At 38.5% G+C, this 16532-nt stretch overlaps 1 protein-coding gene across 4 annotated transcripts in view; it reads right to left on the bottom strand.

Annotated features, from left to right (window-relative positions):
• LOC104862098 (phospholipid-transporting ATPase IB) overlaps positions 1-16532 on the bottom strand; it is a 642570-nt gene that overhangs the window by 478382 nt on the left and 147656 nt on the right. For all 4 annotated transcript variants that reach the window (XM_010623803.3, XM_010623807.3, XM_010623808.2 and 1 more), the window contains exons 3-10: positions 13129-13228; positions 12605-12703; positions 11543-11588; positions 10870-10910; positions 6976-7049; positions 4700-4769; positions 3514-3641; positions 2148-2259 (exon numbers count right to left, since the gene is read on the bottom strand). In XM_010623803.3, the coding sequence (XP_010622105.1) occupies positions 2148-2259; positions 3514-3641; positions 4700-4769; positions 6976-7049; positions 10870-10910; positions 11543-11588; positions 12605-12703; positions 13129-13228 (670 nt within the window). The remainder of the gene's footprint in view (positions 1-2147; positions 2260-3513; positions 3642-4699; positions 4770-6975; positions 7050-10869; positions 10911-11542; positions 11589-12604; positions 12704-13128; positions 13229-16532) is intronic.

Here is a 16532-nt window from a genome sequence, read left to right as displayed (position 1 = left end):
GTTAGAATACTTTGGCAATATGCCTCAGTTCCTTTATCTAGAAAATGAGAACAATAATTGAGGAACAAAAGAGTTAACAGCTGTGAATCACTTAGAGCCATGCATGATTTGTTGCAATTAATGCTTGTTGTATTTAACATAAAATCTCTCTCTTTCCCATTAAATCAACCAACAGAAATAACAGATTTGAATATTTCTGCACATAACTACACTAAGCATGAACTGAGGGACCTAGAGTTTGGTAAAAGACATAGAGGGAAGAGTTTAATTAAAAAAAAAAAAAAAACCTCCTAAAGCAATCAAGTTTCCTATGGTCAAGGGGTACAAGTACAGGCAAAACTTGCTATTCACAAACTGAATGGCTTCCAGCCATGTGTATTGTTTCATATTCCTTTGAAAGATCATTGTTTTTACTTCTTTTTCAGCCCTAAAAGCACAGTGAGTCTTGCTAGTCACATCTCTTGGTATCTGGGGGTAGCATTACTACATGGATAGCCAAGACACTGTAGCAGTGCCTAACTTTTATTCCTTTTTACTGTTTTATTTATTTATTTTGTGGGGTACCGGGGATCCAACTCGGGACCTTGCGTTTGCGAGGCAGGCGGCCGTATCACTGAGCTAAAACCCCAGCCCATTGTGATTTACAAGTCATTCACAAAATTTTACCTTTTGGCTACACTACCTTCTGCCCTCCCCTCGCTGGGGAATTGAGCAACCAGCTCACAGCTTGCGACCAATCAATTACACCTTCAAAATCACAGGGCCAGGGATCTAGCTTAGTAGTGCCACCGCCTGCCTTGCAAGTACAAGGACAGGAGTTCCAAAAAAAAAATCACAACATCAACCCATCACTAGATGCCTTAGCCTCTCATCTTCTTGCTGCTCAGCACTGATGGGCTTCTGCAATTCTGCCCTCAGTTCCCGTTTCCCATGGCTCAGCCCCAGATCTTAGCACACTACAAACCCTCAACTTCAGAAACTCAAAGATAGCATCCTACATGTGCCAGCCTGTCACTCGATGGCACCAAAGATCCTCTTCAACTTCAGCGTATCTCTCAACCCTTCCAATGCTAACTTCCTTCCCTGTCTTTACTGCTTCAAATAGTTGATGTGGCCCCAGGGTCTGTCATTTCACACATTGTAATGTCTTAAGTCTCTCATTCTACTGTCATTTGGTCTCAAGCAGCTGGTCAACAGAAGTTTCCTTCCTCCAACTCAGGATTTAAAATGTGCTTCTGCCAAGAGATCATTCACAGTGTCCTACCTACTGGTACTCTTGCACTGTGTGACCCTTTAGGATTTCATAATGACATATTTTACAACAATTATACCTCTGCTAAGTCCATATTACTCCTTGGCTCTCAAAGGGTAGGACTGGGCCTTTCATAAATGTATCTATAGGGCATCCCCCAGGAATTAGTGCATGGTGGTCCTTAACTATTTCTTAATTAAGAAGAAGAGCTAAATGTGTTCTTTAGATGTCATATAAGAAGAAAAGTCAGTTCTCATTAATAGCTACCACTGCAAAATAAGAAGCCAAGTGATATCAAAAGAATGTCAGGAAGGACATAAAAGGAAACTGATTTATATAAAATTTCAAAAACTGACTGTCTAAATATGTTACAATTAAATGTGGATATAAGTTTACAAACAAACAAAAAAACAGAAAAGAGCGAAAAATCATTGTAAATTAACATTGCTTTCTTTGGTATACGAAGAGTAAGTATTAGTTCAAAAATAACTGATTGTAAATGGCCTAGATTTAGTTAACAGTTCACTGTAAAAATCATAACTAATGGGGTGAAGAGAAGTTGAAAGAGAAATAAAATTAAAACTAATCCTCCTTTAAGTCCAGAAGACACAATAAGTTAGAATCAATTGTCCCTCTTAAATCTAGAAGACAAAGTCCATTTATACTTCAGACCAGAGGTAACAAATGTCTGACATAATAAAAGTCCAGAAGAAACTATCCAAGGAACTAAAAAAAAGGCATTTTCTTTCCAAATTTAGGTTCAAAGAAAAACTTGAGCTTCCTTAAGTACATCATCTTCATTTTCCACCATCTACTTAATAGAAACGGAAAGAGGAAAACAACAACAACAAAAAGGCTAAAGTCAGCATTGTTTTTCAGCATAGAAACATTTTACCTGCATGAGTTTGGTGTCGTGTCCAGTATAAACAACTATGCCAAAGACCCACTGAGTATTTCTAAGCTGTGTACCTCTTAATAAGATCTGGTCAGGCCCAAGGGGAACAGGGCTAAAAATAAGAAACAATATTTATATTTAATGACACTCTGACAAATAAGCATGAGCTTTCCCCTTAAACACAAACCCACAATAAATCAAATACTTCCTTCGTTCAAACATGAGCAATAAAGGTTAGACTTGGCTTAATCTGTCGAGAAACAACCCACAAAAGTGTCTATTTAACTACTCATCACCTTAGAAAAATCAGTATTTTTTCTCTAAAATGTTAGAGGGAGTTGTATCTCATATAATCCTATTATAAAACTCAATATCCACAAAGATAATTGCTAAAATAACTATCAGAAGCTTATTCATTTATGAAAACAAATATATTTTATGGGCTATAATAAGAAAAAAAACAGAAGTAGAAGTATAAAGCTATCATATCAAATTTGTCAAAGATGATTTCATTTAGATAACTTAGAAATTTAAAATGAGGAACGTATAGAGTGGCTATGCGTACTACATGATAACCAAGAAGCAGGCGCACCTGGTTATCACATTTGTTTTGGGTGGATTCTAATGATGAGGAACTCCCAAGCCATGGGTTTACTCAAAACATAAGGGACCCAAGACAGATTGTGGGAGGTGTGGATAAGAGGCATGCAGATAAAAGATGGGCAGCAGATAGAAACTGCACTCCAACATCATGACAAAGATAACTCAAGACAATAAAACAAACACCAAGAGCCAAAGACAACAGAACATAGACAACACCACACTGAACAGTCTATAGGCAGAGTTATGTTCACTCTGTTCTGTTTTGCCAAAACAGATAGGGCTGGTGGTGTGGCTCACGGCAGAACACTTTCTCTGTGTGCATGAGGCCCTGGGTCCTATTCCTAGCACCAAGAAAATAAATAAAGTAAAGTAAAAACAAACGCTACTCAGAAGAAATCTTTAAAAAGGGGACACGTGTCTTTTACGTGAGGTTCTGTACTCCTCAGACTCCTCTCTTCTATTCTTCTGCACCATTTGATGCAGCCAAAGCCACTTATCCTGCCCTGGAAGGACAGGCCACCTGCTGTGACCCACATCTGAGGCTCTTCTTGGTAAAAAGTCTTTTCTTTCATTAAGCTTGAGGGAAGTTTTAAATGGACTAAATTTGTGTTTTCAGAAAAACTCAGTAGCCCAAAGCTAAGTACATGTGAAGAAATCACACTGTTTTCAAATATTAGGAAAATAGAAGGCAAACATATTTTCCAGTAATTTTTATTCGCACTAAAAAAGTAGGAAAAGAAATGAAGAGAAGGAAGAATGATACCTTTTCCCATCCAAGTTCAAGGTCCCAGTGAAGTCATAGAGGTGACGATTGGGCCCTTCACATTCTATAGTTCCAGACAACTTCATCAGCACCTCCCTCGTCTGCATGTCAGCAGTGTGGCTCAAGCCCTAAAATGTTAAACCAAAAGAGAAACCCGTCTGAGGGAAATCATTCAGCATTCTGTCCTAGGGACAGCATGAGCCTTCTACAATATAATAATTGGATAAATTAAATGTCAGCCCTTTGAGATAGCCTTTACCACACCTTTTGCTCCAACAATCTGAGGAGAAAATGGCAAAAGATTTCAGTGGAGCAGAAAGTGAAGATTCCTCCACTATGCTGGAAACATTATGTTTAAGTAACAGTTAACATGCCCAAATCCTTTGAAGAAAGCATACACTGTTAGCTGTCCTCTAATACTGTCCTCTAAAAAATAAAAGTATCTCCTCAGTATTTCACACTACCTAGCACTTATAAACTTAAAAAAAATTTTTTGAGTGCTTTATTCTGAACTTTTCCAAACATCCATAAAAACAGAATGCCAAACTAACCTCACTGACCCTTATTTAAACAGAAGAAAAAAAGCCTAAATCAAATTATCTCCAGAAAGAAGACATTTAGACAGAATTACTGAATTCAACTTTAAACCACAAACAATTCTATGTCAAAATGCTTAACATTTTTATATTTTAAAAACTATACTTCATGCTAAAATAAAATATATAGTAAGAATAGCTTTATTTAAGGTATGGAAATTTTGTGTCTAATATACTGGTACCACTCTCTAGAATAAAATCTCAATTCCAACAGTGATAAACATTGAGAGGCCTGAGGTTCGTATCCTCCATTTGACCTCTGGAGCTGGTGTCCTGTCCAGTGCCCAGCCCAGCAGAGCTCCCTCTCCTCAGCATCACAGACAGACAGGGCATTAGACACAAAGGAAGGCATGATACCCTTGGGACCTACAATGCAGGAAATTCCACTTACTCTAAGGGTCTAGTCCCTCTGGGCCAGTTCCCCGCATAATCACAGGGACATTCTTCCACAGATTTCAGTAGGGTAAAGGCCTAAACCTTCCTGAATGAATGATGCTTTCCCTACAAAAGATACCGACTGGTACACGGGGGAACCATAGTTGCAACTTGGACATCTGTAACACTATGAATCATAATAGAGGTGACTTTACCTGACGTATCTTAAGGTTCGTTTCCCCATCTAGATTAGCTGTTTCAATGTAACACATTGCCTGAGGTTCACTAAGGAGAGAGAAAAAGGGATGGGGTTTAGCAGTCAGTAAAGTCCTCCTTTACAAATTCACAGCTCATGAACTCTCGGCTATGGAAATATCCCTGCTGATGGGCCCTTCAAAAGACAACTGGCAACAATCAGCCTAGTGACCAAGGAGAAGAAAGAGGCACACTTATCTTGAGGGCACAGCAGTGATACAAAGCTGTTTTCACTAATTATCCACCTCTTAGCCCCCAAAATAATGACCGCTTGGCCTCAAACCGACACAGACAACTGGAGAAGAACCAAAAAGGGTGAGCAAGTTTTCTGAAACGCCTTACATTCCAGATAAGACCCAACCATTAGGTTGAGGTGACCCTCAAACGGTTGACGCTGGGTCCACACCTGAACAAAAAGGCTGCCAAGCCAAAATTAAAACAAATATCTTTCCTTTCCTTTTCTTTTGTTGTTCAGGGGTTTGAACCCAGGACCTCACTCTACCACTGAAGTACATCCCTGTCCCTTTCTATTTTTTATTTTGAGACAGGGTTTCTCATTAACTTGCCCAGGCTGGCCTCAAACTTGTGATCCTCCGGCCTCAGCCTGCTGAGTGGCTGCGGATAAAAAGTATGTGTTACCACTCCCAACCAAACACACTCTTAGAGGAAAATTACAGCCACAGGAACTGAAGGATTGAGGCATAAGCTTGGCAAGCGTTTGCTTCCTTACATTTATTACTATGCCAAAAGGAAACTTTAATCAAAATACCTACTTTTAAGGACAGAATTCTCAAAAATAATAAGAATAATCCTATCAGGTCCTATACTCACACTTTGATCTTCCAGGGTAGGACATTCAGCATAGTTGGTGGTTAAGAGAATGGGCTCTGCCACCCACTGACTAACTTTAAATGCCCTCCCACTGATTTTCAGTGTTATCTGGCTCTGGCAAGCTGTTGAACTTCTATGCCTCAGTTTTCTGGTGCACTGATGAAGGGTGTGAAAGATTTTTGAAGAGATTAAATGGGTTACTGTATTTAGCAAACTACTCAGCATAAAGTACAAACTCAGATACAAGGAGTATCCTGAAAAGATGACATCACTTCAAGCAAACCATCCAACAGCAAAGCCATGTTTTCTGAGGGTCACAGACAAGACTCATCACTCAAACTATCAAGTGCTTAACATTTCTGCAAGTTTTTCTGCTACCAACCAAGATGGCCATATTGAATCTCGACCCATGTTTACAGTGCCTTTCCCTTCCATCAGACTTAGGTGCTATTTTTTAAAATTTTATCTATAGCAGAAAACAATGTTAGGGTTTTAAACTTAATGAGTGATCAAACCCAATATAAGAAACACTGCCTTTCAACTGCAGAAAATGCAAACAACCCAAGCATCTGTGGTTCCTATATAAATACAGGAAGTTGTAGTCTTAACACCATATAAAGTTTAATCTTGGACTCAAGAACTGGCGCTACTCTCATCCTGATTTTGGTTTTCCTTCTTTGCTATATACTCTTTAAGCATCAACGCAAGAAGGGCAAAGCTGTGTTGGTCCATCCTGTATGCCATTGAGTGATGATACCTTCCTTGCACAAAATTAGAGAACAGGCAGAAAAGGGGGAAAATGTGGAAGAATGGGGAAGAAGTGCCATATTCTGGTCATACCTACACTGAGAAAATGTGTGTGGTTCGAGGGCAGCACTGGCTTGCAAAAAAAACTACTGACTGGACCCACCAGAGTCAGGTGCCAAAACCTCAAAACCGGATGCAACTGTGTGCACCACTCCACAGCCCTTAAAGCAGTGACCATAGCTGTGAGGTATTCCCCAGAATGGTCATAAACTAAATGAGGCAGTACTTGTGGAGTTCGTGAATTGGAGAAACGAAGCCAAGGGTCAAAGCAGGAGAAGGGAATTGACAAAAACAGAGTTGATCATCCTCTATCCAAAATGCTTGAGATTTTGAGATTTTGGGATGGTTTTGGACTTTGAAACATCTGTAGCTCTATTAGATGAGAATTCCTGATCCAAAGTTTTGAAATACAATGTCCCCCAAAATTGTAGTTAGTTAAGGACAACCAGCTTGTAACAGGAAAATAGGGTGGTGAGAAAAGGATGGTGACTCTTAGGGAAAAACAGAAAGGTGGCTCAAGATTTCTGCAGTTGTCATTTAACATTTTATTGCTCATAATATTTAATTCAAAAAAAATGTGCCCACTAGCACACCTGACCTGGAAGAGAACAGGACCATGTCTGCTGGAAGATACTGCCCATTGAGGACTTTCACGATGTCTCCTACTGCCACCTGGAAAGCAGAAACCAGGACAGAAAGGTATGAAAGAAAAAGAAGAAGCACAATGGGGTAAGGGTGGTTAAGCATGTGAAGAAGGAAGCTGTCACACAACTAAGCCATGCTTTAACCAAACGAAAAGGAAATGTTTCCAACACACACAACTTGTAACTAGTTAAGGGCTCCACATCTGTGATTCAACCAACTGAGGATTGAAAATATTTGAAAAAAAACTGTATCTGTACTGAACATGTACAGATGATTTTCTCATTATTATTCCCCCAAACAATACAGTATAACACTATTTGCACAGCACTTACAATCATGGCTTTATAAGTCTTATGGAGAGGGTTTAAAATACATGGGAGGATATACAGACAGATCTTATGTAAATACTACACTGTTTTATACATGGATTTAAGCCTCCGTGTATTTTGGTATCTATGAGGCATCCTGAAACAATCCTTGAGGAAGCTGAGGGACAATTCTGTTGTCTTTTACAGTGATATTTCATGAAAAAAGAAACAGAGAGTGAAAAGATAAGTCTAAACAACTACATGTACGTAGATTACATTTTCTTGGAATTATCTATGGTGGGGTTGGGCAGTTATCCATGCACCTCTGAAGCCAGCCTAAGTTTGTACGTTTGAGTCCATGTTACACCCCTAACTAGCTGTGTAACTGTAAGAAAAGTATGGAAACAGGGTGAGCCTTATTCTTCTCATTGATATATATTGAGGATAATGGCACATATTTCATGGAGTTACTGAAAGGATAGACTGACAAGAAGGCCTGCTCGCAAATTAAAAGGTATCACTACATGTATCCCTGAGTAAGGCATCTAAGGGGCCGCCTGGAAATGTATCACATGAAAGAGAAGATCTGTAGAGCCTCAAGGAATTGCCAGAAAAGAAAGTTATGGTCAAGTCAGAGAGCACTTAGAGAAACAGATTCCACGGGAGAGAAGACCACAAGCCAAGGAAACGGGGCCTGGTCTCCAAAGAGCCCACGGCTATGTCACCAAGTCCCTTCGATAATGTTGCTTCAGAGAAAAGGAGGGGCTTCCCTCCAGCAGGCACACATCCTAGTGAGGTTCACACCCTCACTTCGCAGGCACAAACTAGCTTTGTGATCTCCACAGCTGTTTTGCTCTTCAGAGCCCCAGTGCTCTCATCATTTGTTGTTGTTGTTGTTTTGTAGCACTGGGGGTCAAACACAGGGACCTTCTACAGCCAAGCCCTCTTCCTAACCCTTTTTATTTTATTTTTGAAATAGGATCTTGTTGAATTTTCCAGGCTCATCTCAGACTTGTGATCCTCCTGCCTCAGCTTCCCAAGTTGCTGGGACATAGGAATGTACCACCTGGGGGCTGCACCCTCACACCCATTATCCTGTCCTCTCCTGTGTCTTCAGCTTCCTACTGAACTCCTCACAGTGACACATTGTGCCTGGTTGTCTGGACACCCCCTGGTTCCACACCCTGTGTCTTGAACACCTCTTGAGGGCAGCTTCACTAGATCTGCTAAGATCTAGACAAACGTCCCTCCCAGATGTCCCCAGGGCACTCTGAGCAGCTCAGCAGGTGCCCTGTACTACAGCCAGCTGCCTGTCTCTTCTGCTACACTGGCACTTGAGTGTGCTCCCCAGATCACCAGCAGCAGCCTCGGTGCATCGGAAATTCTGGGTGTGAGACCCATTCACATGGGACTGGCCCATGAGTGACTGGGATGCTGTTGAAGCTTGAGGACAGTGGCACACCAAGACTCTGGAAGGGCAAGGGATCTACTCTGAATCCTGTCCTGGAGCAGTCTTTGGCACACACTAAACACACAAAATAAGCACACAAAATGCTTTTTTAATTGAAACAAAAATGCATGCTGGGCCGGGGATTTAGCTCACTGGTGCCACTGCCTCCCTAGCACAAGGTCCTGAGTTTGATCCCCAAATACCAAAAAAAAAAAAAGCACATAACAGGTGTACTGCTACTGCTGTTTCTCTCCCAAACGTGTGCTGGAAATAGTAATGAGCTTTGGGAGTCTTGGAGGCCATCAACTCCTGGACCCAGGAGTCAGTGACATCACTCCATCTCCTGATGTTTTGAGCAGTGTCAGGCACTCTGGATCTAAATCATTCTCCACACTGGCCAGTGCTGGTGATGGCTGGGGAAGAGGAGTTCAGGGAAAGTGGAGGGGCAATGTTCCAGGGCCATGAGAACATTTGGCTCCCTACAGCCCTGGCAGCATTTCTCCCCTGGGGCGTCAAGAACACCCAACCTCTTGACAAAAATCCACCGCCTTTCACTTCCAAATGAGACACAGGCCAAAGAACACCTGCAGTATCGGAACTTCTAGATGTCAAGGTGTTATAACAAAAATACCAATAAAGGGGAAACTTCTTTAAAGGTACATGGTTCTCCTAGAAAAAAGCAAAATAAACAAAACCTAAAGTAAATTAGCAGGTATCTTATCACAGAGATATTTTTCAGATATAAAATGTCCTAAGAGTCATTCAAAAAAAGTTTGCTAAATATTTAACAAGCAAGTTTTCTCTTGAAATCATCAATTTGAAGGTGGGACTAATGAGAGACATCCCTAAGAAACATCTAATTAAGAAGGCCCAGCTAAAACAGGCCTACTTAGAAGCTAATTTTATCAGATTAAAAAAATACCGAGATGGCACAACGTATTTCTTCTAAATTTTCTATGCCTCACCAAAATACCCAAAGAAAACTCCGTTCTCAAACCTGCACATCTCATACCTCCAGTCATACTGAAGAAAATCCTTTCATGCTACTGTAATGTTAACAGCAGTAGCTACAAGGGGTAATGGAAAGACATCATGCATGTTTAAATAAAATATTTATTATAGAAAAAACATATTGTGAAGAATAATAGGGTAAATGTATTCAAAGTGAAGGGAAGCATTTTGAGTATTGTAGGGAAGATTAATTGACAATGCATCTGTGACTATATATATTTTAAGTTTAAGCCTTCCCCACATTTTTGATCACCCTTCATTGATCAAATATTTATGGCAATTTCTATCAAATAGAAATACTATAGTGTGTCCTCATCCACCTTATTCATTGAATCTTTCACCACACAACTGCTGGTTCTTCCTCAAAGTCAAAAATGACCATAAAAAGTGAACATTTTTGGATTGATTTAGGACATCAGAGCAGCCAGGAAAGCACAACTAAAGACACTCATAAAACAGGACTTCTAAAACTGCTTCAGAAAGCTGCAGGAACAGAGATGAGTGTGTTTGAGGTAAGGAGGAGACTAATGGTATTAATGTAATGAATTTTTAATGTAATGAATTTTTAAAAATTTAAACATTCATCATTGTTTTGATCATACTTCACACTGGTCATTTTCAACTTCCCTGCTTTAAAAGCTGAAATGATAGCGTTTCTTACTCAAATTCTAAGTTTAGTGATATGATAGCTTCTCCACTGAAAATATGAGAAGTGAAAATCTCAAAAGTATTTTAAAAAAAGCATTGAACATCTGACTTTAGATGAAAAGAATAATAAGAGACCAAGGAAAATGTTTCTTAAATTGGATGTAGAAATTAGAAAATGCTTTGAGATACAGAACTATCCAGCAGGAGCAGTAAATGACAGTCTGAACTGCTACAGTGGGTATACATTCAACAAGCAGACAAGAGTAGAGGAAGCACAGTCAGTTCTAAGCACAACTCATGGAAAAACAAATATAAAATGGAGATGACCATAGGCCTTAATGGAAACCTTACACTGTGATCACCAACAGCAACTCATTACAACCCTCCAAAACAACACTTTCTGTTATTATCTTTAAAGCTGGTTTTTTACCTCTTTCCACACAATGGTATGCCACATACCATTTCTTAACACTGAAACAGAAAAAAACAATGTATGGTTAATACTGATGATAATCAAGATTTTTAAAAATTAATTTTCTAAAAATCCCAAAGATTCCTTGTAAACTTTCATTTATTAAATCTGTCATATCACTTGACAGAAATGTATAAGAGCACCAACTCCCAAAATGGAGCCCTGATCTATCTCTGTAACATATAAACATTCACACATGTATGTAAATCTTTATGTAAATATAATTCAAATCTATTTATATTCAACTCAGAAGTTTTTTTTAAAAACCTGACGTCAGACAATTATAACAATATCAACAACATAACAACACTAATATAGAAACCAAAACAATAAGAAATAAGAAAAGGCAGGGAGAGATTATTATCCAAGGATAGGAATGTTTGGATTTTTATGTACACAAATACCATTTAGTTCCTGAAAAATACAACCTTCTAAAATCTTAAAATACATAAATTCTGTTCAAATCATAATTATCAGGGCTAACATTTTGTGTATTATTTTACCATTTCTTTAAAGTATTTTTCAGGTTACTTTTTCAATTTACCTCAATGTCATTATTTACCTAGAATTCCTTAAATGCAGGTTGTACTCTTCGCTACTGGGGAAAAAATGATTGACCCTGGTATCTTACCTATTGTTTTCTTTTTGTTAACTGCATTGTCTGCCTTATGTCGTTTCTGTTACAGAAAGAAAAAAAAATGGTTCTGTCTTACATTCAAAAGTTTCAAATGAATAACTGAAATATTAAACAATAAGATTAGAAAAATAGTGGGAGTGAAGAAACTAACTGTTCCCCCAAACTAAATGACAGGGAGGGCAGGGAAAGGGAATGAAAACATGAGTTAAGATGTGTTATGTACATATACCAACTCCCCACAAGGAATGAAATAATTATGTACTACAAGAATGTACTAATAAAATAAAAATTGAAAAAAGGGGAAAGAAGAAAATAAAAATCTAACAATACTAATGCTGTAAAATTCAGCTCAATGGTTCTGTAATCTATCACTGTTCAGTAAATTTAGATGTAGTTTACTCTGACTTAGATTATTATATTTGGGTTCTAATAATCAACATACACTTCCAACTATGAAGCTACTCACTTCTCATTTATTTGCAAACAAACTAAAAGAATGATTCTATATAATATGCCACAAAATAAATAGCTGGTTTCATTTTCAATTTAAAATTAACTTATTTAACTATTCCCCAAAAGATGTAATATGTGTGGGAGAGCAAGTGTATGTAAGAGGCGGGCAGGAGACAGGAGAGGAAGGAAGAAAACACAGTTTTAGCCAATGAACTTGGAGATAGTCCAGGGTCAGGGTGAGGAGAAAGATTCTCATAAAATGACCTCAGGCATAACAAGCACACTGTCGCTATCTAGACAGCACTGTAACACTCTATTTGCTACATAAATTAGAAGCTCTGAAGAAAGATTAAAAAACAATAATGATAGACATCATAGAGGGGAACCACACAATGTAGAAGAGAGTCAGAACTGCTTCAGGATCACATGTAAGTGAGTGTAAGACATTCTGAGTACACATTCCCTCCCAAAAATTACCATCATCAGTCTGGGAGCTAGTTAAACTGGAGCCTACTTCCCTGTCTTAAATATACCACTGAAAACAACATACATTATAAGTTAAGTTCCATATAATGTTTTTATTATCCACAAGCAAAAACTTACAAAATCTTCTACGATCTCTTTGATGCCTGCAATTGTTAAAATAATGATCAACGGCACCAGGGTGGTATATCTTCCTGTTGGAGATACATCTGGAATTTGCTGCAACAGACCACAAGAAGAGGGTGGCACATCAAAGTCCTCTCCATGAAAGAAAAACAGCACACACTGCTCTTGCACAGTTCTGTTCTATTTTTTTACACATAAATAATTCTTTTTAAAACTAGTTATATACTTGACATACTTTTTTTAAAAAATTATCCTATATTGACCACATGCTTGAAACAAAAAAAGAGTTGCAATATGACTCTCAAGTACCATTTTCTATGTCTCTTTGAGTAAGTGCAATTATCCTCAAGATGATATAAAAAGTTTCCATGAATACAAAGATTACGTTTGTTGTGCTATCTATGACTGCATGAGTAAAACACTATACAAATATTTTAACTTTTTTTTCAACTAAGGACCTGTCAGCAAAATCTCATTAGCTAAGAGTGAGAATTTTAAGTAATTTTTAAAAGCATTACCTGTAATAAGGCAATGAAGAGGAAGAAGGCATTAGCAGCTCTTCTAATCTGCTCGTACAAGAATCGAGGTAGAAATGTCAACACGCTGTACTTGGCTGTACTGCAAGTGCAAAAAAAATAATACAATTAGTTATAGATGTAAACTCTATAAAGCGAGAACAAAAAATTTAAAAAACTTTATGACTAATTTTTAAAACAGAATGTTTCAAAATTCAATACAAGTAAATCATGTGCCCAGCATCTCCTACAGAGTTGTATGTTGCAGAAGGGCTCATCTGAGCAGAAAGTTCAGTTTCCATGCAATGTGGGGAGGGACATTCCCTCATCTGGACCTCTGTGCTATAAACAACCCTCATGTGCATTACAGTTAAACAAGAGCATATGGATAAGTACCACTGATTTTTGTTTTGTCTTTTTTGCAGTGCTGGGGAAAGAACTCAGGTCTTTGTGATACTAGTAAAGTGCTCTATCACTGAGCTACATTCCCAGAATATTTTATTTTTTATTTTGAGACAGGATATTGCTAAGTTTCCCAGGCTGGTCTCAAACTTGTGATCCTCCTGCCTCAGCCTTCCAAGTGCTAGGATTCATGTGTATGCTACTATGTCCAGATATCACTGATACTTTATGCTTCAACCACGCCCAGATAATTCCATCTCCTCCACACAACTTTAAGTTGGCCACCTTTGCTCACATTTTGCTTCTCCTTAGACATCCTCTACCTTGTACCCTGCATGTCTCCCCACGTGTAAACTGTCCTTCCCATCTTACCCTCCCGTATCTTGTCTTCCATTAAATTTGGTCAAATGTACAGCAGTTCTTCTTCCTTCAAGCTTACAATATGGTAACTAGGCCAACACCATATAGTCTCTACTTCGACTTCTATTGTATAGTTAGCCCTTCCTATCTGCAAGTTCTACATACATCCATATTTTCCAGAAACTGTGAATCAAAAATATTCAGGGAAAAAAAGGAAATTCTCTCTGTACTACATATGCCATTAGAAAGCAATAACATACTAAATATGTCATTACTCCCTAAACAAAATAGTACAACAACCAACAACTATTTGCAAAGCATTTACATTGCAATAGGTATTTTAAGGAATCCAGAGATGATTCAAATTATACAGAAGGATGTATATGGGTTTTGTGCAAATGTTATGCTATTTTATATAAGGGATATAAACAACCTTGGATTAAGGAGTCCACAAGCAGTCCTAGAATTGATCCATCTGAGACATTGAGAACTAACTATACCTATTTCTTTATCCACAGAACAGTTATGGGAACAGAGAGAATGTTACTTTAATTCCATATGTTTCTAACACACCACACATAGTAATCAATGAACAGTAAAATAAACCAAATACCCAGAGAACTTTATGGGGCAAATGAACTATACCACACTAAGCTGCTCCCAGATTTGCTGAAGTACAGTACCTTCTTGAATCCTAGTTACTCTCAGAAGGTAAGATTCTGAGCCCTTTCTTAAGGGAAATATATCCCTGCAGGATTACCTAGTAGGTTCCAAATACATAGCAAATTGGAAGCGCTGAAATAGAAGAGTAAGGGGCGCAAGAGACAACACATGCCAGATAGCAACCAGTCCTGGAAAGACAAAATAAAACCAGAGCTGACAACTCAAAACAGAGAACAGCCCACAGTCAGTTGATGGAGTAAGGAGTCCCACATACCATTTACCACTGCTGCCTCAGAGAAAATCTTCCCTCCAGTACATTAGCCCAGTATTTCACAAGACACATTGGTCAGAGTTGTTCGTGAAGACAAAAGCATTATTAGCTTTCTCCCTGGGTCCTGAAGTCATATGATAAATTATAAGAAAAACTCTTTCAAAACAATTCAAGCTTTTTAAAAACCTGATGCTTAAAGAGATATCACTAAATTAGGTAGAAAATTTGCTTACACGGAGGCCCTCTCTGCTTTTCCTGATTGTGTGCCAGGACATTTTTGTAAGAGTTTACCTGACAGAATAAACTATATGCTTTTAAACTTATAAAAAGTATGGAAATATATCAAATTTACATACAGGATAGCTCCTAGTATAAAAGTTTCACCTACCACTTAGAAGACAAATTCAAATGGATCATCACATGTTCCTTTTATGGCAGTACTGACCATTGAAAGAAAGCAACCAACAGTTATCAACAAAGGAAACATAAATATTCACAGACTAAGAGTGTAGAAAGTGTCTTCCAAAATAGTTTGACTGTAACATTTAAAAGTTTAATCTTATTCTATAAGATTTCTTACAGCCTAAGATGTACCAATCACTGTAACGGGGCAAGAAATTCTATAGTGTGAAATGGGAATATGAAAGAGCTTCCCAGTAGAATAGTGTGTTTGCCAGTGTAAAGAGGTCACACCCAAAAGATTCCTGCCCATGCAAGTGTCACCATCCTCACCTCCTATTTGGTGCAAGGAAGCCATGGGTGCATGTGAGTGCCAGGCATTGGCAATACTTAGGGCCTGAGAACTGGAGAGAAATGACTTAAGGAAACAGAGGTATCCTGTGGTTCACTCAGTCTCAATGAAACATCTATTGGACTCGCGGGTTATGTGAAAACTGACAGGGCTTGTCAAAAATCCATCCATTCATCCATCCATCCATCTATCCACACTTCCATCTATTCATCCAACCATCCATCCATCCACACTTCTATCCAACTCTCCATCCACCTAACCGTTCAACTATCTATCCTTCCAACCTTCTATCCAAATATGCACCCTTCAAAAGTTATTTGCTGAGCCCCATCTACATGCTAAGCATAGCTGCTCTGAGTGGCAGGCTCTGGAATACTATGGTGAACTGAGTGGACAACCATCATGCCAGGAGGACACTGATTCTAGAAAAAAAAATTAAATTAAAAAATTAAATAAAACATATGACAGGAGAGTTGGTGATACATACTGTGAGGGGAAACACAGTGTGAGAAGAGCAAGGCATCTTGGTTGGGTGGTGAAGGAGATTATTTTATTTTCAGGAGAGTAACCAGGCAAGGCGTCACTGAGAAGGGGCCTTCGGAGCTAAGCCTTAACCTGTTTCCTGTTTGCCTTGCAAATACTTGTGGGGCATGTAGCTTCAGTGTTTACCCCAAGGTAACTCACAGATCACAGTCCAACCCTAACGCCCAACGTTGTCATGAAATATCTCATGTTTATTATTTTGGCATATCACATATATAATAATAGTCTTTGGAAACAAAGACATCATTCTATTTATATGATTATGTTTTAGCAGTGGTATTTCTATTTACAAAATTTTTGATTGCTAAAAGTTAAATAAATGCTGAGCCAGGGATTTAGCTCAGTGGTTCTAATGCCTGTCTCACAAGTGCAAGGTCCCACATTCAATCCTCCATACAAAAAAAAAAAAAAAAAAAA

This window comes from Fukomys damarensis, unplaced genomic scaffold (genome assembly GCF_012274545.1).
Source record: "Fukomys damarensis isolate Sample0158 unplaced genomic scaffold, DMR_v1.0_HiC HiC_scaffold_38, whole genome shotgun sequence".
Classification (NCBI taxonomy): Eukaryota; Metazoa; Chordata; class Mammalia; order Rodentia; family Bathyergidae; genus Fukomys; species Fukomys damarensis.
Note: the sequence above shows the minus strand (reverse complement) of the source record. Positions and strands in the feature narration are given on the sequence as shown.